This window comes from Phascolarctos cinereus, unplaced genomic scaffold (assembly GCF_003287225.1).
Source record: "Phascolarctos cinereus isolate Bilbo 61053 unplaced genomic scaffold, phaCin_HiC Scaffold_4;HRSCAF=312, whole genome shotgun sequence".
In the NCBI taxonomy this organism is placed as follows: Eukaryota; Metazoa; Chordata; class Mammalia; order Diprotodontia; family Phascolarctidae; genus Phascolarctos; species Phascolarctos cinereus.
The window spans coordinates 203,278,002-203,303,938 of NW_027555847.1; the positions used below are offsets into that span (position 1 = coordinate 203,278,002).

Consider the following 25,937-nt stretch of genomic DNA (forward strand, 5'->3'; position numbering starts at 1 on the left):
AAGAGAGCTATTACTTATAATAAAAGATTTTTTAAAAAAGAGGAAAAAACGTTTCATGCTGATCAAGTTTACCAAGACATGAAATAGCGATAGATAGATAATCCATTTATTTGGTAACAGAATCAGTATCCAAAAAAAGATTTTGCAAGGCTAGAATGATGATCCAAATTTAATAAAATAAAATCTAATAGAATAAATATAAGATCCTGTAGGTGGAATCAGAAAATCAGCTTCACAAATACAGAATTGGATGAGGGGGAACATATGTCTCCAGATAACAGATAGGTGGAAAATACTAGATATTTAAATAGACTGCTGTGTGAGCTAGATAAGAGTCAAAGTTTTGATGGACTGCAGGGCAGGCTACATAGGAATATCCTTAGATGAAATATGCAACAAAATATATACTCTAAAAATTCTCACCTTTTTATACAGGCAGATAGACATTCAGATAAGTAAATATAAACTATGTTTTTTGAGAGAATGACTAGTTGCCAGGGAGCAAGGGAGTCAGGAAAGACTGTGTAGGATGGGGCACTTGAGCCTTAATAGGAACCAGGAATCTCAAGAGATGGAGATGAAAATGAAGAAAGCCTTCTGGGCATGGAGGACAGCCTGTTCAAAGGCACAGAAATGAGAGACAGAGTGTTTTGAATGGAGGGACATTGAGTGGGCTGTTTGGGTTAGAACATCAATAGCCTCAGGGAGAGTAATGTGAAATGACTCAGGAAAGAGATTGGGACCAGATTGTGAAGGGTCTTAAATTCCAAACAGAGCAGTTTGTATTTTAATCTAGAGGTAATAGGAATTCACTGAAGCTTTTTGAGCAGGAGAATGATATTAATAATAGCTGACATTTATATATCATTTTAAGGTTTGCAAAGTGATTTAATATTATCTCACAATCTTCCCAACAGCCCTGGGGGGCAGGTGATATTTATTAATATCTCAGTTTTACAGATGAGGAAACTGAGACAAACAAAGGTTAAGTGGCCTTGCCTAGGGTACACAACAATTAAGAGTCTGAGGCAGGATTTGAACTCTGGTCTTTCTGGCTCCACATCCAGTCTTCTGTCCCCTCTACCACCTACCTAGTTATGATATCTGTATAGCATCAGTGAAGTGGGCTCAGAATTGAATATGAGGAAGAGATTAGGCTGGATCTCATATGTGAAACTTTGTAGCACTCTTAATGATTTCAAGTGGTTCACATTACTGCATTGTTACCCAAATGGAAATGGAAAAATGTATGGTAGATATAAAAACATTAAAGCATGTTACCAACAATATGTTGTACATGAGAAATGGCATAAAAAATCACCTAAGTTACGTATGTAGATAGTAGATAGACAGACAGACACCTGTCTCTGGTGATTTTTTTATGCCACTGGTAGCCTGTACTTTTGAGATAAAAGTTCCATGATTTGTAGCCATATATGTAGGATCACCAGGTACCAAAGAGATGGACTTTTGCAGCAGTGTGAGATGCTTGGGATCATTATGAGTGCTGTACAGTTTCCCAAATGAGATCTGGCCTAATGCCTTCCTCATATTCAAATCTGAGCCCAATTCATTGTTCCTATACTTGTCCAAAGTATTTATACTGATAGATGAATTTAGTAGCTGCCTGTCCTATTGTATGTTGTAATCTAGGTGGTTTCTTTCCTTTTTTTCTTTTTTTTTGGTCTTCTTGCTGTGACTGTTTTGCTTCAGTGAATCTCTTCTAAAAATGGTACTTGTCAATGTCTTTATGATTTTCACTTTCTCTTTTTTTTTTCAGCATTGACAGCTTATAATTGCATAGAGCCTTACTATAGAGAGATGACATCCTCCCAGTCTTTCAGGCTTGCAACCTAGGAGTCACCCAGGACTCCTTGCTGTTTCTCACCCCCCATATCTAGGCTGTTGTCAAGATCTGTTGATTTCATCTTTGCAACATTTCCCCAGTATACCCCCTTCTCTTCTCTCACTCTTCTACCACCTTGTACAGGCCCTCATTACCTCACATCTTGATTACTGTGCCTGCATCAAGTCTCTCCTTAACTCCAGTCCATTCTCCATTCAGCCACTAAAGTGATTTTCCAAAAATGCAAGTACATGCCATACCCCTACTCAATAAACTTCAGGAACTTCCTATTGCCTCCAGATGCAAATATGAAATGCTCTGTTTGACTTGTATGCCCTTTGTAACCTACTCCCTCCTATCTTTCCAGTCTTCTCTACCTTATTCTCTAACATGTCCTCTTGGATCTAGTGACACTGTCCTCCTGGCTGTTCCACCCATGAGACACTCCATGTCTTGGCTCTGGGTGTTTTCTCTGGCAGTCCACCATGCCTGGAATGCTCTCCTTCCTCAGCTCCAACCGCTGACCTCCCTGGCTTTAAGTCACCAGCTAAAATCCCTTCTACTCCTCTTAATTCTTGTCATATCCATTTTAAAATGAATTCCTATTTATCCTGTATCTAGCTTGCTTTGTATATATTTATTTGTATATTGTCTCCTCCATTAGACAGTGAGTTCCTTGAGGGCAGGGATTGTCTTTTTGCCTCCTATTGCATCTCCCAGTGCTTAGCATAATGCCTCCTGGCACTTAGGAGGTGCTTGATAAATATTTATTGATTGATTGTATCCTTTCTTCTAATTCATTATTAATTTTGAACCTTTTCCTAACCAGTTGATGATTTGGTTGTATGTAGACAACTTACTGTCTGTCAGTATCACTTAATATAGTGTTCTGTAATCATCATGTAGAGCACCTTCCTTGTTTCTTCTTGAAGAAAGTATTTGTGATTTATGAACCTGAGGCCTCTTTCATTGCTTTATTCCAGATTGTTTTCTGATATAATTTTTTTCCTTTTTCTCTATGCTTAATGTTATATTGAATTCACAGGGTAGTAAGGTGTATTTGATTTAGATCAGATACTTTTGTCAAGTTCTTCATCATCTACAAGTATTAGTGTACACTCTAACATATCTTTATAATGGTGTGCTTCCTCTTGCTTCCTGGGAGCAATGCTAGGCATAATGACTAAGTATCCTTCTCTTCTTTAGACGTGAAAAAACCAATTGTGTCAACTCCTTTACTGTTCTTCAGAGAAGAACCTATCGGCCATCTTTCTATTTTACTGCAACTTTTTTGATTTTCAGAATGTGAACGTAAATGTGGTTCATTGCCTTCAGGCATCTGTCATGGGATATTTGTCTAACAACCATTAAAAGAATTAACAGTTAAGTTAATGTAAAATGTGACTGAGCATATTCTTTACCCTTTTCTGCCTGACTGTGACTAGTACTGTGGAATCTGAAGGAAGATAAACAAGTCTTATGACTGTTCTACATTTTTCTTTGTTTTGTGGGTTGTAGTGACCAACAGATTTATAACCTATTTGATGATTGGCAGGGCAAATCCAAAGATAGCAAACATAATTTGTTTCTGTGTTAGTACTCAAAAACTTTTCCATCATGAGTAGAGCCTTGAATTCAACTGGTATAGCCTTGAAAAGCCCAGAGTCAAAAAGCAATGTGGTATTGTGGATAGAGAGCCAGCTTTAGAGTCTGGAAAACTTGGATGACCCTGAATCACTTCTCCTCTCAGTGCCCCAGGGAATTAAGACTAGAGTTAAGGAGTAGATTAGATGCTCATCTATACTGGAAGAGGAAGTTTCCTCACTGAGAATTTCTTTATACTGATGAAATTAAAGTTCAGGTTTAAAAAAAGAAAAGCACCAAAAACCTGAGTTACCTACGTGTCATACCAGAGTATCTGAGTAGGACATTTATGGAAAATGTTATGTGTCTAATTTCTGTTAAAATGCAAATTTTTCATTTATCATTCAATTTTCTACTACTAAACATTAGTGTCTTACAGATAGTAGTCTGATTTTTTTTACAAGATTATGAATAGGAGAGTTTGAAAGGTAAATACCTATTTAGACAGTGCCAGAGTATTGTTGTGGTTTTCTTTTAAATTGCAGTCATTTATTATGACACTAGAAAATCTTTCTTTGAAGTGACCAGTATTAGGATAGACTTAATATCAGCTCTAAGTTTTATTGTAATTCATTGAACTAGTGATATCAGTACTTGAGACAAAGAAATTGTATAAGTTTAAAGATAATTATGAATGTAAGCTTTAATGTAGATTTATATAATGAGCAAATGTATATTCTAAAAGAAGATAACCATTTGTGTGCACTTTTCTTATCTTAATGGCTTCAAGTAACATCTTACGAAAGTTAACTTTAAACAGGTCACTTGCATGTGAATGTCAAAGAATTCTTGTTTTGTATATATTATGCAATATATTAAGCTACATCTGTCTTCAGCACCCCCATACTGCTGAGAATGAAAGAAGGCATGATTCATTTTGACAGCATTAACAGTTTTTAATTAATATAATCACTTTGGAGGTGAGGTCTTCAGTATATTGAGTTAGCATACATGTGAGCAGCAGTATGGCATAGTAAAGAATGAAGATTTTATATTTAGAAGGCAAATTGGTAAAATTATCCATAAGGATTTTTGTCCTGACTCTGCCATTGATGGTGTTGACATTTAACCTTAGTCTTTTTGTTTCTTCATCTGTAAAATAAGAATGATAATACTTGTTGTTATGACTCCCTGCCTTGCCTTTTTATGAAGATCAAAAGAAATATATTATGTGAATATTTTGTAACTTTAGTGTGTTATATTAATATAAACTATTATTTTTAAATTAAATATTGAAACAATAGTCATAGCTGAGAAGGTAGGTGATAGTCTCTCTTGGATTTAAAATGGATTAATTTTGTGAAAATAAAGGTTTGATCCTCAATTTATGTTGAGTCGTGTTTATAATCTTTAAATCCTTAATATATAAAGGGGCTTAGAAGTAAATGAGCAGCTTAACATTCATGTAAAGCCCTGAAATGTTTGTGTAAAATGGGCTTCTAACTACACATAATAGAAGCACCATTGAAATATACTTTCATTCCAATTTCAGAGATTCGTAGAACATTCTTAGAAACTACTAAGGAAGGGATTATGAGGGCAGCTAGCAACCTCAATTTATAAAATTACAAACAAAGAGGAGGTAATTTGGTTACCTTCCTATTGACTTGACGTCCTGCTTAGCAGTAAGTCATGGATACAGTTAGAGCAGAGAAAAAGGAAGGAAATGAAAGGAACTACCCTATAGTTTAAGTTAGCTATTGAATTTTAAATTATGTATGATTTCATGTATGAAAATTCAGCTCTTAAGTGATGCCCAATATTTCCTAATCTGTAGTCATACATAAGCATTGCTTTACCTCCAACCACCTCCACAATCTTTTGTCCACACTGGCAGTGGAAACCAGAGGTTCAGATGAGGCCATTAATTTACCAATCAGGCTATCATGCTTATTCTGATACATATGTTATCTGTTTATAAATGAGTTAGAAATATTTCTTTAGCAAATTCACAGCAGACATTTGTTAAGTATCTACCATGTGCAAGGTACCAGTGATACATAGAAAAAAATGAAATGGCCCCTTCCCCCTAAGGAGCTTATGTTTTATATTGAATTTAATGTTTTAAATTAAGATACTCAAGTGAGAATAGTATTGTTCATGACATATTCTATGTGCAAAAGAGTTACTTTTATTAGATGCTAAGTTTCTTGAGAATAGGGACAAGGTCATTTTTTTAAATGTATTCCTGGTTCCTTGTACAGTGTATTGCACATAAAGGGAACTTAATAAATTCTTTTAAAAAAATTAATTTGTTATTTATTTTAAACATTTATTTAAAAAAATGTTGAGTTCAGAATTTTCTCCTTCTTGCCGCTCCTCCCTCGCCCATTGATAAGGCAAGCAATGTGATATCAATTATACGTGTGAAATCATGCAGAACATTTCCATATTAGCCATGCTGCAAACCCCCCCCCAAAAAAAACAACTAAAAACCCAACAACAAAAAAACTCCAAGAACAAAAATAAACCAAGAAAAATAAAGCTAAAAAAGTATGCTTCTATCTGTACTCAGACTTTATTGGTTCTCTGTCTGGTGGTGGATAGCATTTTTTATCCTAAGCTCTATGGAATTATTTTGGATCATTGTATGGCTCATAGTACCTAAATCCTTCACATTTGATCATTGTTACAGTATTGCTATTAATATGTACGTTATTCTCCTGGTTCCGCTCACTTTGCATCAGTTCATGTAAATTTTCTTAAGTTTTTTGTACTGCAAACTACTCATCATTTCTTATAGCATTATAATATTCCATCACAATCATATGCTACAACTTGTCCAGTCATTCCCCAATCGATAGGCTTCCCCCTCCCCATTTTGAATTCTTTGCTACCACAAAAAGAACTGTTGTAAATATTTTTGTACATATAGGTCCTTTTCCTTTTTATTTAATCTCTTTAGGATATAAACCTAGTAGTGGTATTGCTAGGTGAAAGGGTATGCACAGTTTTATTTCCTTCTGAACATGGCTCCAGATTGCTCTCCAGAATGGTTGGACCAGTTCACAACTCTACTAGCAGTGCATTAGTATCCCAATTTTTCCACATCCCTTCTAGCATTTGTCATGTTTCCTTTTCTATCATGTTAGCCTCCAAGTTGTTTTAATATGCATTTCTCTAATGAATATTGATTTAGAACATTTTTTCATATGACTCTAGGTAGATTTGAAAACTTGCTATTTTCATGACGATTTGTCAGTTGGCTCTTTTATAAATTTTATTTATTCTTCATGTATTTGAATTTGCTGTAGAAATTTGCCCTCAATTTCCTGCTTTCTTTTTAATCTTGGTTGTATTATTTTGTTAGAAATTTTTTTTAATGTAATGAAATCAAAACTATTCAAAACTCAACAGAAGCATGAAAAGGTAAACAGGAAAGAAAAATCATAAGGGATTTATTAAAGTTGAATTGTTTACATTCTTATATGGGAAGATGATATTTATAAGTCATGAGACCTTTCTCATTTTTAGGATAGTTGGAGAGAATACATACCCAGACCCCCCCCCCCCAGGGCACAGAGTGAATTGAATATAAAGGGATATCTAAAAAAATAAAATTAAGGGGTAAGAGAGGTTTGTACTTGGAGAAGGAGAAAGGGAGAGGTAGAATGGGGGTAAATTATCTCACATAAAAGAGGTAAGAAAAAGCTTTTACAGTGGAGGGAAAGAGGGGGGAGGTGAGAAGGAATGAGTGAGTCTTTCTCTCATTTGAGTATAGAAATCTGTCTTACCGGAAAATAAGGAGAAAGGGGAGAAGAGAAGGAGGGATGATAGAAGGTCAAGTTGGGGATTGAGGAAGGATGGGGTCAGAGGAGAGAACAGAGTAAACAGCGGGGTTAGGATAGGATGAAAGGAAATATAGTTGGTCTTTCACAACATGACTATCATGGAAGTGTTTTGCATGACTACTTGTGTATAACATATATCGAATTGCTTATCTTCTCATTGAGGGTGGGTGGGGAGGGAGAAAGGGAGAGAATTTGGAACTCAGAGTTTTAAAAATGAATGTTAAACTCAATTGGGTGTGGAAATCTATCTTACCCTACAGGAAAATAGGGGGCAAGGGAATAAGAAAGGGGAGGGATGATAGAAGGGAGGGCAGATTAGGGGAGGGGGTAATCAGAAGCAAACACTTTTGAGGAGGGACAGGGTCAAAGGAGAGACTAGGATAAATGAGGTTGGGATAGGATGAAGGAAAATATAGTTAGTTTTTTATAACCTGGCTATTATGGCAGTGTTTTGCACGACTATGCATGTACTTGTATTAAATTGCTTGCCTTCTCAATGAGGGTGGGTGGGCAGGGAGGAAGGCACAGAATTTGGAACCCAAAGTTTTAAAAAAAAATGTTAAAAATTGTTTTTACATGCTACTGGGAAATAAGATATACAGGCAATGAGGTATAGAAATCTATCCTGCGTTGCAGGAAAATGAAGGGGAAGAGGATAAGAGGAGGGGTGTGGTGATAGAAGGGAGGGCAGATTGGGGGAAAGGGTATTCAGAATGCACACCATCTTGGGATGAGGGGAAGGGAGAGATGGGGAGCAAATTTGGAACTCAAAATCTTGTGGAAGTGAATGTTAAACTAAAAATTAATTTTCTAAAAAAAGAGGAAGAAAATGAAGTTCTACAAAACTAACCAACATATATACGTATGTATATAAAAACATATATAAATATACAAACACACACATATATATACATATATGCATGTATACATATGTGTGCATATGTATGTGTGTGTGTGTGTGTGTGTGTGTGTGTGTGTGTGTGTGTGTGTGTGTAAAATGGCCAGTGTGATTTCTTCCATTGGTGAGTTCCTACAACCTCCATTTGAGGAAAGATCAGCACCATCCATATCACACTTTTGTCCCAGCTCTGCTCCAAACTTTCCAGACTTATTTGCCTTGCTCCTTCATGGGTCTCTCCCCTCCTCCCCCACCTGCCCCCACCTTTTCTGCTCCTTTTAAAATATTGTTATCTTCCTTCATTTTTTTTATGCTGAGACTTAGTATTTTAAAAATATGGAACTGCAAAATATTGGTAAGGTAGAAAACCTCCTCATTTTACTTATGAGTTTTTGTATTTTCCTTCCTGATGGTTTTTAAAGTGCTCTAGGAGGAAAAAATAAGATTTAGCGAGAATATGTGGTCTTTCCCATGTTACCAATTTGATAAGAATAAATTTGCAAAGACAGAAATGTCATTTTCATGCTGTTTTTTTGCATAATTTCATATAAGTTGAATTACTTGAAAAATCTCAGTTTTGATTATGTGAATATTGTTAAAATACTTTTTATGTAGCTTAATTCTTATTTCCCTTATTGGTGTGTTTCAGTACTTAATTTCTAAATATGGTAATTACTGAAGGTACCCTCCAAAACCATTTTGTCTCAAAATTATGTTGAGGAAAATTGATATTATTCAGAATATCACTAGTTTCTAGTGTGGGAAAGTGTTTTGCTGGCCATACTTTAATTTAGAAATCACTAAATGTTTTTTTCTGGCTGTGGTTAAAGAATTTCCTATTTTCATTTTTTATTTGCCTTTTTCAAAATCTCAAAGATTTTGGTATTTAACCATTTTCTTAGAAAAATGGCCTGTAATCAGAAGATCAATCTAGATGTAACCTAGTCATGGACACAGAAATCTTGTTATATAATATTATCCATGGGATATCCGTATCATGAACCTTACTGTAAGGAAACTTATTTTGGAAACCCATACATACAAAAGAGTTACATTAGGGAATGCTTACTTATTTTATAAGTAATTTTTTAACACAAAGAATTAACTAGAGGATTCTTTTAAATAGAACTTTCTCCAACTTCATTTAGAATAGGCTCCTCCAGTACGCTGAGAAATAATTCAATTTACCAATACATGAATTTTCAGGACCACATTTATTACATAAGGTGAGTTACACTTATAATAATAACTCATGCTTATATAGTACTTTATGTGTCATCTTCTCCCCCCCCAAAGTCAAAGATAGAAAGTGTCAATATACACTAAAATATTTGAAACATTACTTTTGTAGGGTAGCAGTGAAGTGGAAACAAAGTGGATACTTATTGATTTGGAATGGCTTAACAACTTGTGGTATGTGAGTTTAGTAAGATATTTGCTATAAGAAACAATGAATATGAAAACTACAGGAAGATATATGTTGATGCGATATATAAAATAATTCCAACAAGATTGACAACAAAAACAAAACTGTATATTTGATGATGATGACCAAACTTGACCCTGAAGAAGCAATATAACAATGCACCTTCATCCGTTTTTTGTAGTGGGGTTCCTCTGTGGATGTGGAACACTGAATATATTGTCAGCATTGATTTAGGTGTCAGAAATGCTTTTTTCTCCTTTGTTATTTTTATTTTTGTTTTAAAGAATGACTGGCTCTCTGTATGAAGGAAAAATGTGGGGAGAAAATAGATTGTGAAATATAATTGGAGTTTGAAGTATGAGTGTCCCTCAACCACTCCCCCTCCACATTAATCTGTAGATTTGATCAATAATTGCTTTGTTATTTTTATTCAGAAGTTATGGACAATTTTTTTGTATTATTTATTGCAATATGACTTTCACGTTTTGTTTCTTTTTTTTAATTTGTCATGCTTTTCTGAGACACCTTTGATTCTTATCGTCTGCATCCTGTCTTCAAGATCAGTTACTTTGGCTTACATAGAATTCATGTACACTTTTGGTATTGTTGCCTTTTGCTTATTTTTGCCTAATTTTTTTCCATTTACATTTTTAAAAAAAAATCTGTCATCTCTTTTAGAACCTCTACTTCTTTGGAGAGAATGTCCATTGCATCTTTTAAGCTCTGTATTTGTTTTTCTTTTTTTCTTTTTTCTTTTTAGAATGTTCTTCTTTTAAAAAGTTTGTTATTTATTTAGTGTAGTATCATTTAAAAAAAAATTTGGGTTCCGAATTCTCTCCCTCCCCAGAGGCTCTCCCTCACCCATTGAGAAGGCAAGCAATATGATATCAATTACATGTGAAATCATGTAAAACATATTTCCAAGTTAGCCATGTTGCCAAAAAAAAAGGACAAAAAAAGTGAAAAAATTATACTTCAATCTGAACTCAAGAGTTCATCAGTTCTCTCCCTGGAGGTAGATAGCATTTTTCATTTTAAGTCTTTCGGAGTTCTCCTGGATCATTGTCTTGATCAGAGTAGCTGAGTCTTTCACAGTTTATCATTGTTACATTATTGCTATTTTTCTCCTAGTTTTTCTCACTTTACTTTGATAAGTTTGCCCAGGTTTTTCCTGACTGCATCCTATTCATCATTTCTTATAGCATAATAGTATTCCATCACAATCACACAGCACAGCTTGTTCAGCCATTCCCCAGTTGATGGGCATCTGCTCAATTTCCAGTTCTTTGCTACCACAAAAAGAGCTGCTGTAAATATTTTTGTATGTATAAGTCCTTTTCCTTTTTCTTTAATCTCTTTGGGATACAGACCTAGTAGTGGTATTGCTAGGTCAAAGGGCATGCACAGTTTTATTTCCTTCTGAACATGGTTCCAAATTGGTCTCCAGAATGGTTGGACCAGTTCACAACTCTACTAGCAGTGCATTGGTATCCCAATTTTTCTACATCCCTTCTAGCATTTGTCATTTTCCTTTTCTGTCATGTTAGCCCAACTGATTGGTTGGTGGTACCTCCAAGTTGTTTTAATATACATTTCTCTAATCATTGGTGATTTAGAGCATTTTTTTCACATGACTCCAGCTGGGTGGCTTTGATTTCTTCTTCTGAAAACTGCCTGTTCATATCATTTGACCATTTATCAATTGGCTCTTTTACAAATTTTACTTAGTTCCTTATGTATTGAAAAACAAGGCCTTTATCAGAGAAAGTTGCTATAAAAATTTCCCTCCAATTTCCTACTTTCTTTCTAATCTTGGCTGCATTGGTTTTGTACAAACTTTTAAAAATTTAATGTAATTAAAATTTTGCTTCTTTTGGTCCTCCATTTCTTGTTTAGTCATAAATTCTTCCCTTATCCATAGATCTGACAGGTAAAATTGTCCATGCTCCCCTGAGTTGCTTCTTTTATGTCCAAATCATGTACCCATTTTGACCTTATATTGGTATATGGTGTGAAATGTTGGTCTGTACTTAGTTTCTGCCCAGCTACTTTCCAGTTTTCCCAGCAATTTTTGCCAAATAGTGAGTTCTTGCCTCTAGATCTTGGATCTTTGGGTTATCAAACACTAGATTACTATGGTCACTTACTACTTTGTATTATGTAACTAATTTATTCCACTGATCCACCACTTTATTTCTTAGCCATACTAGATAGTTTTCATGATTACTGATTTGTAATGTATTTTGAAATCTGATACTGCTAGGCTGCTTTTCTTCACATTTTTTTCCATTTATTCTCTTTATATTGTTGTTTTTCTTTTTTCAGTTCTGTGTTTCAAGCTCCAATTTCTGACCTACTGGCATGCCTGTTATCTTCTTTTAATAGTTTTATTTCTCTTTTGAAGCCATTCTGGATTTTCTTACTGCTATTTCATGATCTCTGGGGAGTCTGCAGAATTCTTCCTTTCTTTTTTTTTTTAAATTTTATTAATTTATTTTGATTTATCAACAATCACTTCCATATTCTTTTAAGTTGAAAATTTTTCTCCCCCTTCCTCCCCCCCACCCTCCCCAAGATGGCACACAATCTGATATAGGCTTTACATTTACATTCCTATTAAACATATTTTCACATTAGTGAAGTCGTAAGTAAAAATTAAAACGAATAGGAGGAACCATCAGTAAGATGAAACAAAACTCAACAGAAGGTAAAAATAAGTGAGAGCGATTCAACTTCCATAGTTCTTTCTTTAGATGTGGACAGCATTTTCCATCCCGAGGCCTCTGGAGATGTCTTAGATCCTCGTAATGCTGAGAAGGGTTCAGTTTAACAATATTAGTCATTGCATAACTCGGCTGTTATTATGTGCAAAGTCCTCTTGGTTCTGCTCACTTCACTCAGCATCAGACCATATAGGTCTTTCCAGGTTTTTCTGAAGTCAGCCTGTTCATCATTTCTTATAGCACAATAGTATTCCATTACGTATACCACAACTTGCTCAGCCATTCCCCAATTGATGGGCATCCTCTCAATTTCCAATTCTTTGCCACCACAAAAAGAGCTGCTGTGAATATTTTTGGACATGTGGGTTTTTCCCATTTTTTTGATCTCTTTGGGATATAGTTCTAGAAGTGCTTATTGATGGATCAAAGGGTATGCACATTTTTGTAGCCCTTTGGGCATAGTTCCAAATTGTTCTTAAAAATGGTTGGATCATTTCACAACTCCACCAACAATGTATTAGTGTTCCAGTTTTCCCACATCTTCTCCAACATTTATCATTTTCCTGTTTTGCCATGTTGGCCAATCTGATAGGTGTGATATGGTACCTCAGAGTTGTTTTGATTTGCATTTCTCTAATCAATAATGATTTAGAGCATTTTTTCATATGACTATAGGTAGGTTTAGTTTCTTCCTCTGAGAACTGCCTGTTCATATCCTTTGACCATTTATCAATTGGGGAATGGCTTGTATTCTTATAGATTTGACTTAATTCTCTATATATTTTTGAAATGCGGCCCTTATCAGAGAGACTGGTTGTAAAAATTCTTTCCCAATTTTTTACCTTCCTTCTAATTTTAATTGCATTGGCTTTGCTTTTCAATTTAATGTAATCAAAGTTATCCATTATGCTTTTCATAATGTTCTCTATGTCCTCTTTGGTCATGAATTCTTCTGTTCTCCATAGATCTGATAGGTAAACTATTCCTTGTTCTCCCAGTTTACTTATGGTATCAGCCTTTATATCTAAGTCATGAACCCATTTTGACTTTATTTTGGTATATGGTGTGAGATTTGGGTCTATGCCTAGTTTCTGCCATACTCTTTTCCAGTTTTCCCAGCATGTTTTTTTTCAAAGAATGGGTTCTTATCCCAGAAGCTGGGGTCTTTGGGTTTATCAAATAATAGATTACTATAAGTCATTGACTACTGTGTCTTGCATATTTAACCTATTCCACTGATCCACCTCCTTATTTCTTAGCCAGTACCAAGCAGTTTTGATGATTGCTGCTTTATAATACAATTTAAGATCTGGAATTGCTAGGCCATCTTCCCCTGCATTTCTTTTCATTAGTTCCTTTGATATTCTGGACCTTTTGTTTTTCCAAATGAATCTTGTTATTATTTTTTCTAACTCTATAAAATAATTTTTTGGTAGTTTGATTGGTATGGCACTGAATAAGTAAATTAGCTTAGGTAGGATTGTCATTTTTATTATATTAGCTCGGCCTACCCATGAGCAACTGATGTTTTTCCAATTATTTAGATCTGATTTTATTTGTGTGAAAAGTGTTTTGTAATTGTGTTCATAGAGTTCCTGGGTTTGTTTCAGTAGGTAGACTCCTAAATATTTTATAATGTCTACAGTAAGTTTAAATGGGATTTCTCTTTCTATCTCTTGCTGTTGGGCTTTGTTGGTAATATATAGAAATGCTGATGATTTATGTGGGTTTATTTTATAGCCTGCAACTTTGCTAAAGTTGTTTATTATTTCAAGTAGTTTTTTACTTGATTCTCTAGGATTCTCTAAGTATATCATCATGTCATCTGCAAAGAGTGATAGCTTTGTTTCTTCTTTGCCTATTCTAATGCCTTCAATTTCTTTTTCTTCTCTTATTGCTAAAGCTAAGTTTCCAGTACAATATTGAATAACAGTGGTGATAATGGACATCCTTGTTTCACCCCGATCTTATTGGAAATGCTTCTAGCCTGTCCCCATTACATATAATGCTTGCTGAAAGTTTTAGATATATGCTATTTATTATTTTAAGGAAGACTCCATTTATACCTATGCTTTCTAGTGTTTTTAATAGGAATGGGTGTTGTATTTTATCAAAAGCTTTTTCTGCATCTATTGAGATGATCATGTGGTTTCTGTTGGTTTGTTGTTGATATGCTCAATGATGCTGATAGTTTTCCTAATATTGAACCAGCCCTGCATTCCTGGTATAAATCCTACCTGGTCATAGTGTATTATTCTTGTGATAAGTTGCTGCAATCTATTTAGTATTTTGTTTAAAATTTTTGCATCTATATTCATTAGAGAAATTGGTCTATAATTTTCTTTCTCTATTTTGACTCTTCCTGGTTTAGGTATCAACACCATATTTGTATCATAAAAGAATTTGGTAAGACTCCTTCTTCACCTATTTTCCCAAATAGTCTATGTATTGGAATTAATTGTTCTTAAATGTTTGATAGAATTTGCATGTAAATCCATCTGGCCCTGGAGATTTTTCCTAGGGAGTTCATCAATGGCTTGTTCAATTTCTTTTTCTGAGATGGGGTTATTTAAGTATTTTACTTCCTCTTCAGTTAATCTGGGCAATTATATTTTTGTAAATATGTATCCATTTCACTAAGATTGTCAAATTTGTTGGCATGTAGTTGGGCAAAATAATTCCTAATTATTGTTTTAATTTCCTCTTCCTTGGTGGTAGCTTCACCCTTTTCATTCTTGATACTAGTAATTTGGTTTTCTTTCTTTTTTTAAATTAAATTAACCAAAGGTTTATCTATTTTATTGGTTTTTTCATAAAACCAGCTCTTAGTTTTATTTATTAGTTCAATAGTTTTTTAATTTCAATTTTAATTTTTCCTTTGGTTTTCAATATTTCTAATTTGGTGTTTAGTTGAGGATTTTTAAGTTGTTCTTTTTCTAGTTTTTTTAGTTGTATGCCCAATTCATTAATCTCCTCTTTTTCTATTTTATTTATGTAAGCATTTAGAGATATAAAACTTCCCCTAAGAACTGCATTCGCTGCATCCAATGCAATTCTTTCTTTGATCAAGGAATTTTGGTTCATTTTTTCTTTCTAGAAAAATAAGATTTATTTGTTATAAAGGTCTGGCGGTTGTGATTTCATGGTGTGTTGTGGGGGTCATCTCCAAAGAATTAAGACTCAGACCATCTCCATCCTAAGCAAAGGCATTTATTGAGTGATGCCTCTCATAATTGGGCTGTGTTCCAAAAAGAAATTGGCAATTTCAGCAGGACAAGACAGGCAATTTTATGCTATAATGATGCTGATTACATAACAGAAATTATGAGTATTAAAAAGGCAGGAGGGATTTGTCATGGAATTGAGTAATAGCAGAGAGGTCCCAGCCTCAGTAGAACTATGCATGCAATTACCCACAATGCATCCACAATGCATACAGAAAAACCCATTTGGGGGGGCATGTAGGTAAGATAAAAATATTTTTATAAGCCTCTCTACTTTATAAGTTCACCTAAAGGACATCTTTTGCTATTACTGGGCAGGTGCCTACTTAGGGAAAGTCTCTTCTATTGTTTTGGGGTTCACATCCTGCTGGGGCATCCTGGTGGTGCTGCTTTCTGATTCACTGGCTTTTGTGGTCCTGAGATTAGATGGATGTGGCTGTGGTTGAGTGCATGGACGCACTTGTTGTTTCTGTGAGAAATGTGAGGAATGGGTCTGGGGCCAGTGGTTAGCTAAGGGCAGTGGCTAGGGTTCCATCACATGGACATGTCTTCTGTTCTGGTGGGGTATGAGTTCATGGACATGCCTGCTGTTCTTGTGAGGCAGTAAGGCATATATGAGGAAGTTAGGATATTGGGTTGGGGGCAGGGCAGTGGGCCTACTGTCTGAGGCCTATGATTGAGTCTAGAGGGGGTGATATGGTTAAAGCCAGATTGTGTGGTTAAATTAGGACATGCCTGCTGTTCAGTGAGGCCCATAAGGAAGTTTGAATATTGAAGATGGGGGCAGCTTTATTAGGATTCCACCATCGTGGCCTCTCTTTGAGTTTTTTACTCATTGTTCCTTCTGCCATTATGAGTTTCTGTATTAGTTTATGTGCTTGTGAGCTAGGTTTTTATTAAGGCATTCTCCTTTTTGTTCTTTCGTTCTTTTTTCTTATATTCACAGTCACTTGTCTTAGTTTTTGTTTTGACTCCTTCGCTTTGCATTGCTGCACAAATGCCTGAGGCTCATTACTATGGGAGCCTGTACAGATCCCTGTCCAGAATATACTTTGGCAGGGGAGATACTTTCCCCAGTTGGATTAAGCTATTTTCCGTCTAGATTGGGGCTTTGTGTTTCTTATATTTTTCACTTCCTCTTTCCCCTTTCCTTCCTTCCAGTGGCTGGGTAGAATCAGTGTCTGCAATTCATTGTGTGGTGATCATAGTCATTTCTCTGCAGGAGGGGACTGACTATAGCTGTAATCTGAAGTAAAAATTTTACAAAGTTGCTTATGCTTACTGTGCCTGTGTGCAGAGTGAGTTGGGGATGCTGAGTTGGTTGTTACGTCTCTGACCTTTTGTCTTGTGAATTTAGGTTTAGTTACTTCATATCTGATACATAATTCTTCACCCCTTCACTCTACCTCCCCTTTTTTTGTTTTGGGTTGGAAACATTATCTACCATCTTCTTGGTCATGTAATAAAAAGTCTCCCTTTCTGTGATTTTCTACTAGTTTGCGTGATTGTAGAACTCCAGATTGAATAGGGTACTCTAATAAAGGTCTGTTTCCTTTGCAACAGAAAGAGGGTTCCTTTACTGCATGTTAGCACATTTTTTGGGGACTGGGGAGCTAGGCAACTAGCTGAGGCCGGATTTGAACTCAGGTCCTCCTGACTCCAGGGCTGGTGCTCTATTCACTGAGCCACCTAGCTGCTCCTGTTAGCATTTTCAACACTGATTTTTCAAATAGTAGTGATGCCTTTATTTGATTATTGATGGATAATAGCATTTGAGACAAAAGTTAATCAAATGGGCAAGCTGAGTTACTTCATTTTTCTGGGCCTCAGATGCCTCATCTATAAAGTCTTATGGAGGGCTCTAAATCTATAATCTTATGTTTGTGATGTAAATCAGTATCCTTTTCAGCATAGACTGATGGCCCCAAATAAATCGAACAACTAATAGCATTCAGTTTGCTTCCTGGAGGTGAGCCAGACTCCATTTAGTTTCAGAGATTTGTTGAAATTGGCATTTATTTTATTGTTCTAGAGATAAAATAAGGAATCAAGGAAGAACAAAATTAAGACTTAGTCTTTAAGGATTTGGGAAAGAGGAATGTATTTTATCGACTACCAGAGAGTCATGAATCATAGAATTAAACATTTTAAAAAATTTTATTTTAATAATAATGAATTTAAACACCAAATAAAATGAGCATTTTCATATTAATTGTGAAATAGGAGGGGATTGTATATGTGAAACTACAAGGCTATCGCATAGAGCTATACATTCCTATTAAACATATTTTCACATTAGTCATGTTGTAAAGAAGAATTAGAACCAATAGGAAGAACCACTAGAAAGAAAAAACAAAACAGAAGAAAAAAAAGAGCAAATAGTGTGCTTCGATCTCAATTGAAACTGGATGTAGATAATATTTTCTATCATGAAACTTTTGGAGATGTCTTAGATCCTTGCATTTCTGAGAAGAGTTGTGACTATCAAAGTTAGTCATTGCACAGTTTGACTGTTACTGTGTATAGCGTTCTCTTGGTTCTGCTTACTTCACTCAGCATCACTCCATACAAGTCTTTCCAGGTTTTTCTGAAGTCCACCTGCTCATCATTTCTTACAGCACAATAGTCTATTATTACATTCATATACCATGACTCGTTCAGCCATTCCCCAATTGATGGGTGTCCCCTCAATTTCCAATTCTTTGCCACTGTATATAGAGCTGCTATAAATATTTTTGTATATGTGGATTCTTTCCCCATTTTTATGATCTCTTCGGGATACAGTCGTCGAAGTTCTATTGCTGGGTCAAAGGATATGTGTATTTTTGTAGCACTTTGGGCCATAGTTCCAAATTGCTCTCCAAAATGGTTGGATCAATTCACAATTCCACCAACGATATATTAATTTAGTTCCAATTTTCCCACATCTTCTCCAACATTTTCCTGTTTTGTCATGTTAGCCAACCTGATAGGTGTGTTATGGTACCTCATAGTTGTTTTGGTTTGCATTTCTCTGATAATAGTGATTTAGAACCTTTTTTCATATAATTATAGATAGATTTCGTTTCTTCATCTGAAAACTACTTGTTCATATCCTTTGACCATTTATCAGTTGGGGAATGACTTGTATTCTTATAAATTTAACTTAGTTCATCCTTATCAGAGACACTGGTTCTAAAAATTCTTTCCCAGTTTTCTGCTTCCCTCCTAATCTTGGTTGCATTGGCTTTGTGCAAAAACTTTTCAATTTAATGTAATCAAAATTATCCATGTTGCATTTCATAATGTTCTCTCTTATTTGGTCATATATTCTTCTGTTTTCCATAAATCTAACAGTAAACTATTCCTTGCTCTCCCAGTTTACTTATACTATCAGCCTTTATATCTAAATCATGTACCCATTTTGACTTTATTTTGGTATAGAGTATAAGATTTTGGTCCATGCCTAGTTTCTGCCATATGCTTTTCCAGTTTTCCCAGCAGTTTTTGTCAAATAGTGAGTTCTTTTTTTTTTCTTTTTTGGTTAGGCAGTGGGTTTAAGTGACTTGCCCAGGGTCACATAGCTAGTAAGTGTTATGTGTCTGAGGCTGGATTTGAACTCAGGTCCTCCTGAATCCAGGGCTGGTACTTTATCCGCTGCGCCACCTAGCTGCCCCCAAATAGTGAGTTCTTATCCCAGAAGCTGGGGTCTTTAGGTTTGTCAAAGATTACTATAGACTACTGTGTCTTGTGTACCTCACTTATTTCACTGATCCACTCCTCTATTTCTTAACCAGTACCAAGTAGTTTTGATGATTGCTAAATGTAAACTTTCAAAGCTGCCCTGCTTGTCTGTGATTCCTTCTGACCTTTCTTTTGTTCTCTGATCTGGGGGAGGGGTGTTTATCACTACTCTTTCTATCCTTCCTACCTTCTGCCACCCAGTTGGGGAAAAAAAAAAAAGAAAAACAAAACCCTTGGGGCAGCTAGGTGGTACAGTGGGTAGAGCACTGGCCCTGGAGTCAGGAGGGCCTGAGTTCAAATTTGGCCTCAGACACATAACGCTCACTAGCTCTGTGACTCTGGGTAAGTCACGTAACCCCACTTGCCTCACAAAAAAAAAAAAGTTTCCGTGGTTCCCTGTAACACAAACTTAGGGGCAGCTAGGTGGTGCAGTGGATAGAGCACCAGCCCTGGAGACCGGAGGGCCTGAGTTCAAATTTGGCCTCAGACACTTGACATTTACTAGCTGTGTCACCCTAGGCAAATTTAACTCCTTTGCCTAGCCAAAAACAAACAACAATGACAACAAAAAAACACCAAAACCCTTGTAACAAAATATGTGTAGTGGAACAAAGCAAATTCCCACATTGGCAATGTCTAAAACTATGTCTTATTCTGCTTCTTTAGTCCATAAACTCTCTGTCACAAAGTAGGTAGAATGCTTCATCATGAGTCTTCTGGAACAGGGTTGGTTGATGAAAAGTTCTAAAGTCTTTCAGAGTTGTCATTATAATGTTGCTACTATATAAATTGTTCTCCAGTTTCTGTTTCACTTTTACTTCATACAAGTCTTCCCAGGTTTCTTTGAAACTGTTCCTTTCATCATTTCTTATGGCACGATACTATTGTCGTTCATTTGTTTCAATCATGTCCAACTCTTCATGACCCCATTTGGGTTTTTTTTTGGCAGAGACAGTGGAGTGATTTGCCATTTCCTTTTCCAGCTCATTTTATAGATGAGGAAACTGGGGCAAACAGGGTTAAATGACTTGCCCAGGGTCACACAGCTAGTAAGTATCTGAGGCCAGATTTGAACTCAAGATGAGTCTTCATGACTCCAGGGCTGGCTCTTTATCTATCCATTGTGCCACTTAGCTGCCCTCATAATAATATTACATTATATTAATATACTATAATTTGTTTAGCCATTACCTAATTGATAGATTCCTTTTAGTTTCCTTTTCTTTGTCACTACAAGAAGAGGTGTCATACTTTTATACATATGGGTCCTTTTTTTTCCTTTCTTGATCCCTTTGGGGGTAGGGAGCAGGTCTAGTAGTGGTTACATAGAATCAAAGATACAAAAGGTATGACTGCTACCTTGGTGATTAAAACTTTTAGAAAAACAATTTAACTTGAAGAGGAAAGTTTATGTAGGAGAATAGAGTAAACTAGAACAGAGCACTATGTGTATGTATATAGAATGTCTGTTTTGTAACTGAAATTGGTAAAATTCTCTTAATTTTTCTTAATAACACTTAAAGAAAGAAAACGTAATACCTGTCTAGAGAAAGCAAGTTTAATATAAGCAGAGCCAAACAAATAATGAATTAATCACAATGCCATAAAGAGTAGAAGTTTTAATTTCAAAGTTATAGGTGGCCTTGGGTCATAAAATAAGATTAAAATTTTCTTATTCCTTATTTCCCCTAGGTTTTCAAAATAAGAATCGAGTAGCAATCCTGGCAGAACTAGACAAGGAGAAAAGGAAATTACTTATGCAAAACCAATCTTCAACAAATCATCCTGGAGCCAGGTACTGTATATACAAATTGGATGCCAGTGTGTCTCAAAACCTGAAGCCGTGATCTACAGTAGGTTATTGTGAATCCTTCAAAAAACTGAAAAAATTTTTATTTTTTACGAAACAAGATGCTGTGTTCAGCACTCATATTTTTAAAGAAGGAATCACAATGTGTTGGACAGAGACCACTACTCAAAATCAAAACAAAGACTTAGACACCTTGAAAACAGAAAGGAGTTTATTACTTTCTCATGAGAAAAGGTACCGCACCTCTTCTCACTAATGGTGCCGGCCAGGGAGTACAAGTTGGTTACAGAAAGCAAAGCTTATTTATACTCTAACTGGACCTCCTTCTCCCTTACTCTCTTCCCCTTATCCCATTGGCTGGGCTTCAGGGGGCACAATCTGTTCACGGAAATCTTCCCCAGCAACAAAAAGGAGGAAAGTTTTGCAAGGGAAAACAGTTTAGGTTGGGGGTAAGGCTATTCTTTCTGCTACGAGCTTAAAAAAAACAAACAAACAGGGTCTGAGGGAAGCTTGGGATGGGGGGGATGTTTGACAAGGTCAGAAGGGAGTGTTTCAACAATACAACTAAATTCCTTGAGAAGGCCATCTACAACAGGTGCCTCCAATTTCTCTCCTCTCACTCTCTTCTTAACCTCTTACTATCTGGCTTCTGATCTTATCATTTAACTGAGACAGCTCTCTCCAAATGACCAGCGATCTCCCAATTGTTACTCTTCATGAGAATTATTAACAAGAACTATTAACCCTTTGAGGAGGCTTCACTTCTGAGACATCATTTCTCACAACAGGGATATTTATATGGTGTCAAAATAACTGGTCATTTTTGTGAAAAAGACATCATTCTGGTTATTTGCACTTTTACTAACCAGAGTAACAGTGGATTGAATCGTTTGGTTTTAGCTGACAGTTTTGGCGTCTTCTTTTTTTTTTTTTTTTTGGCGTTTTCTAAACACATTCCAGGAGTACAGTATTATTGGGCTTTTTAGCCTAGACAATTATATGATGGGAGTTTTTTCCTCCAGAAGAATTTGAAGAAAAGCTCATCATATTATTTGCCATTTTATCAGTTTTCTTTTCAGAAGTGAAAAGGGCTTGTGGGAATTTAGTTGTAGTCACTATGACAGAGATGGTTTTTTAGGTTGCTGAGAGATGGGTTCTGGTAAGTCATCAGCTTCTATTCCTAGTAGATCACCATCTTCACCACCTAAATTCTGTGTCATATTATAAATGTAACTTAATACTTGCACAAATAAAAATGTGGTTTTGTTCTGTCTGAACTATTCATGAACTGCTTTTTAAAAATAATTCAGTAGAGTTAGTGATAGTTTGAAAGCCCAAAATTTCATGTAGCTTTGATTTCATGACTATAGTAAAATTGGCCTGGTGAACTGGAAAAAAAGTCCTTGCTCTGGAAAGGTCTTTTGTATCTCCACATGAACACACCATATATAGTGAAAAATGTGGCTTGTAAAGAATAACTAGTTCTGTGCCTTGAAAGTAGCCAAGTAATGGTTTGTTTTTTTCAGCATTGCCCTCTCCAGGCCCCCCCTTAATAAGGATTTTCGTGATCATGCTGAACAGCAGCATATTGCCGCGCAGCAGAAGGCTGCCTTACAGGTGAGCAGATGTTGCTAAGAGTGGGGAGGGAAAGGGGGCATTCTTCTGAATACACCTTAGGCTTAGACATCAGTTTATGTAAGTCCTTTATACATATGGACTGAAGGTGCTGTTTCTGATTGCTTTTCTCTTTGCACTTTCTTCAGTTTTTTTTAGGGCATATTAGCCATTAGATTTATTTTTCTACCTAGAATTTAATGTCAATATAAATGTTGCATACATTGCCAATAAATCTGACAATATAAGTAAAATGGATGAATATTTATAAAAATATAAATTGCCCAGATTAACAGAAGAGGAAATAAAATATTTAAATAAGCCCATTTCAGAAAAAGAAATTGAATAAGCCATCAATGAACATTTTATATTAGAGTACTAATTCTGGAATTAAGCAGCTCCATTAGTCCTTGCTCAGTCACTGACTAGTCCTGTGACCTCTAACAAATCAGTTAGCTTAACAGAAATAGGAAAGTTTGGTAGAGGGGGATGAGATAGGGGCAGGGAGGGGAATGATAATGAGTTCTGTTGTGGACATGTTGAATTTCAGATGTCTCTAGGACATTCAGTTTTAAATAAGAGAGTGAGGCTGGACATTTAAATCTGAGAGTCATGTGTGTAGAAATGATCATCAAACCAATGGGAGTTGATGAAGTCATCAGGACAGTTTAGTGACAGAGGAGAAGGGCCCAGGACAGGACCTTGGAATATACCCATAATTTGGTGTGATAAAGATGAAGAATTAGTGAAAGAGATTTAGTAGAAATGGCCAGAGAAAGAGAATATAAGGAGAGAATATAACAAAAACCTGGAGAGGAGATAATTATCCCTGAGGAGACTGTGGGTAATAGTGTCAAATGCCTCAAAAAGGTCAAGAAGGATGAGGACTGAGAGAAGACGTCAGATTTGGCAAATTGATAACTTTGTACAGAGCAGTTTCAGTTGAATGATGGAGCTGGAAGCTAGACTGCAAAGTATTAAGAAATGAATGAGAGAAGAGATAATGGAGGCAATGAGGGTAGAGAGCTTTTTCTTAAAAGTTAGAGAAAAGTAGGAGAGGGCATGGTAGGGTCTAGTGAATGCTTTTCTAAAATTATTTGATCATATTTGAAGGTAGTTAGGGAAGTAACCAGTAGATTAGTAGAGGTTGAAGACTGAGGGAGAGTTTGAAGATAGACCTCTCCTCTAATTTCAAAATCATTACTTTTCTGCTTATTTTGTTCTTTTCTAGTACTAGGTTGCCTTAGAAAATTTTCTGTGCAAATCAGAATCTTTTTATATATGCTCAAGATCTTTCATTGGCTTTCCCCACCAAGAGGTGGTACTGCAAGATCTGCCCCATAAGGGGCAGCTGGGTGGCTCAGTGGATAGGGTGCTGGCCCTGGAATCAGAAGGACCTGGGTTCAAATGTGGCCTCAGACCAAACACTTGACACTTACTAGCTGTGTGACCCTGAGCAAGTCACTTAACTCCAATTGCCTAAAAAAAAAATTGTCCCCATTTTGAGAACAAAGCATTTATAATTACTCCTTTGGTGACTGGGATTACGAGGGTAATTACATGAGTACCTAGGTCAGCTGATTAATGTTATGACTAGATTATGACATTTTTATTGGCAAAATAAATAGCACAAAAACTGCTTTAAAAATATCCTTTCATTTTAGAAAAGATGAGGGTTTTTCTCATCTTAAAAATGTTATTGATGGCTTTTGTTTTTTCCACCATTGTCACTTTCTGATACACCCACCCTGGCCTCCACTCTATGCCCATTGTCAAAACCTTCCTTGTAACAAAGAAAAAGTTAAGCAAAACAGGCAACAATGGCTATAACCATATACGACATTCTGTACCTGTAATCTTCCATGTCCCTGTTGAGAAGGAAAGGTGTTTCATCATCATCAATTCTTTAGCACCAAGATTGATTATTACATTTAATTTGAGATATCTATCTTTTACTGCTGTTATACAGTATTAAATATAAATATTAAACCTCTATAAATGTTACCATATTTAAGAAACTGTTGCGACAAGAATTTTTTTGTTGTTTTTGTTTATATTATTGTGATCATTGTGTATATTGTTCTTCTGGTTAGGCTGTCCTCACTTTTATTAGTCCTTTATTATATTAGTTCATGTTAGTCTTTTCCATGTTTTTTCCTGAATTCCTTTTATATGTATTTTAATCCTATTGTTGAGAAACTATGATTGTTAATCTTCCCTTTCTTTTTTCCAGCATGCTCATGCACATTCTTCGGGATACTTCATAACTCAGGACTCTGCATTTGGAAATCTCATTCTTCCTGTTTTACCTCGGCTTGACCCAGAATGAAGGAAATATTTGCATTGGGGAAAATCAGTTTGTAAAATGAACTGCCAAAGTTACTGTCATTCTGATTCACTTTGTGCTAGAAATGACTCACATTTTTTGGGTGAGATTTTGTATTTCATGCCTTGTTACAAGAAAGGCACTTTACATCTATGCAAGGTGAAATGTACATAAATGGTGCATGTTATATACAGTCTATAACCATTCTGTAATGCACTTCGTTTATTTATACCAACATGCCTATTTGCTTTAAATCTTTTTTTACTCTTAAGTAAGATGAAGTATACAATGAGAACAGACTAGAATATAGAAAAACTATATAAGGTACTTAACTTTAAAGAAATGCCGTTTTTCATTCTAAACAAATAGGGTTGGCCAGAGAAAACATCCATTCTTCTTGGTGTTTTATTGGACTGTTATTAGTGTACCCGCTGAATGGTCCTGAAATCTTTTATGTGGCCTCATCTCTGGTTTTCCTAGTCTCACTTTTAATCCTAGAAGAGAGAAGTTAGTCTAAATTACAAATTAGTATTATGCATTTTTTAGTATTTCTTAAATATGAATTTATGTAAATGATGTTAACACATGATATTAAAAGCTACTGTGACAATAACTTTGGTGTTACTCTTGAGAGTTGTATATTATGCTGTTTACTAACACTGTTGTCATGGGACCTAAATGTAAAGTTCCAGTTGTAGCTTAAAACTTAATATGCCAATTTACCTCTTTGTTTTTCTTACTTTAAGGTAGAGATGAAAATTAGAGTTAGATCTACATAATTCTGTAGAGTATTTTGAGCACGTTTTTCCTGAGGGACTCTAGGTACTTTAAGAATTCAGACATCCATCATAAATCCTGTATTTTATAGTAAATTGGCATTCAGAGAAGTTCAGTGACTTATGCAAGGTCACA

General features: G+C 35.6%; 1 protein-coding gene across 4 annotated transcripts in view; it reads left to right on the forward strand.

Moving 5' to 3' along the window:
- The window catches only part of INIP (INTS3 and NABP interacting protein), a 47,308-nt gene extending 21,670 nt beyond the window's left edge, over positions 1 to 25,638 (forward strand). For all 4 annotated transcript variants that reach the window (XM_020972447.2, XM_020972448.2, XM_020972449.1 and 1 more), the window contains 3 exons: positions 20,968 to 21,070; positions 22,612 to 22,702; positions 24,933 to 25,638. In XM_020972447.2, coding sequence (XP_020828106.1) covers positions 20,968 to 21,070; positions 22,612 to 22,702; positions 24,933 to 25,028 — 290 coding nt within the window. In that variant the 3' untranslated portion in view covers positions 25,029 to 25,638. The remainder of the gene's footprint in view (positions 1 to 20,967; positions 21,071 to 22,611; positions 22,703 to 24,932) is intronic.
- Positions 25,639 to 25,937: the final 299 nt, after the last annotated feature.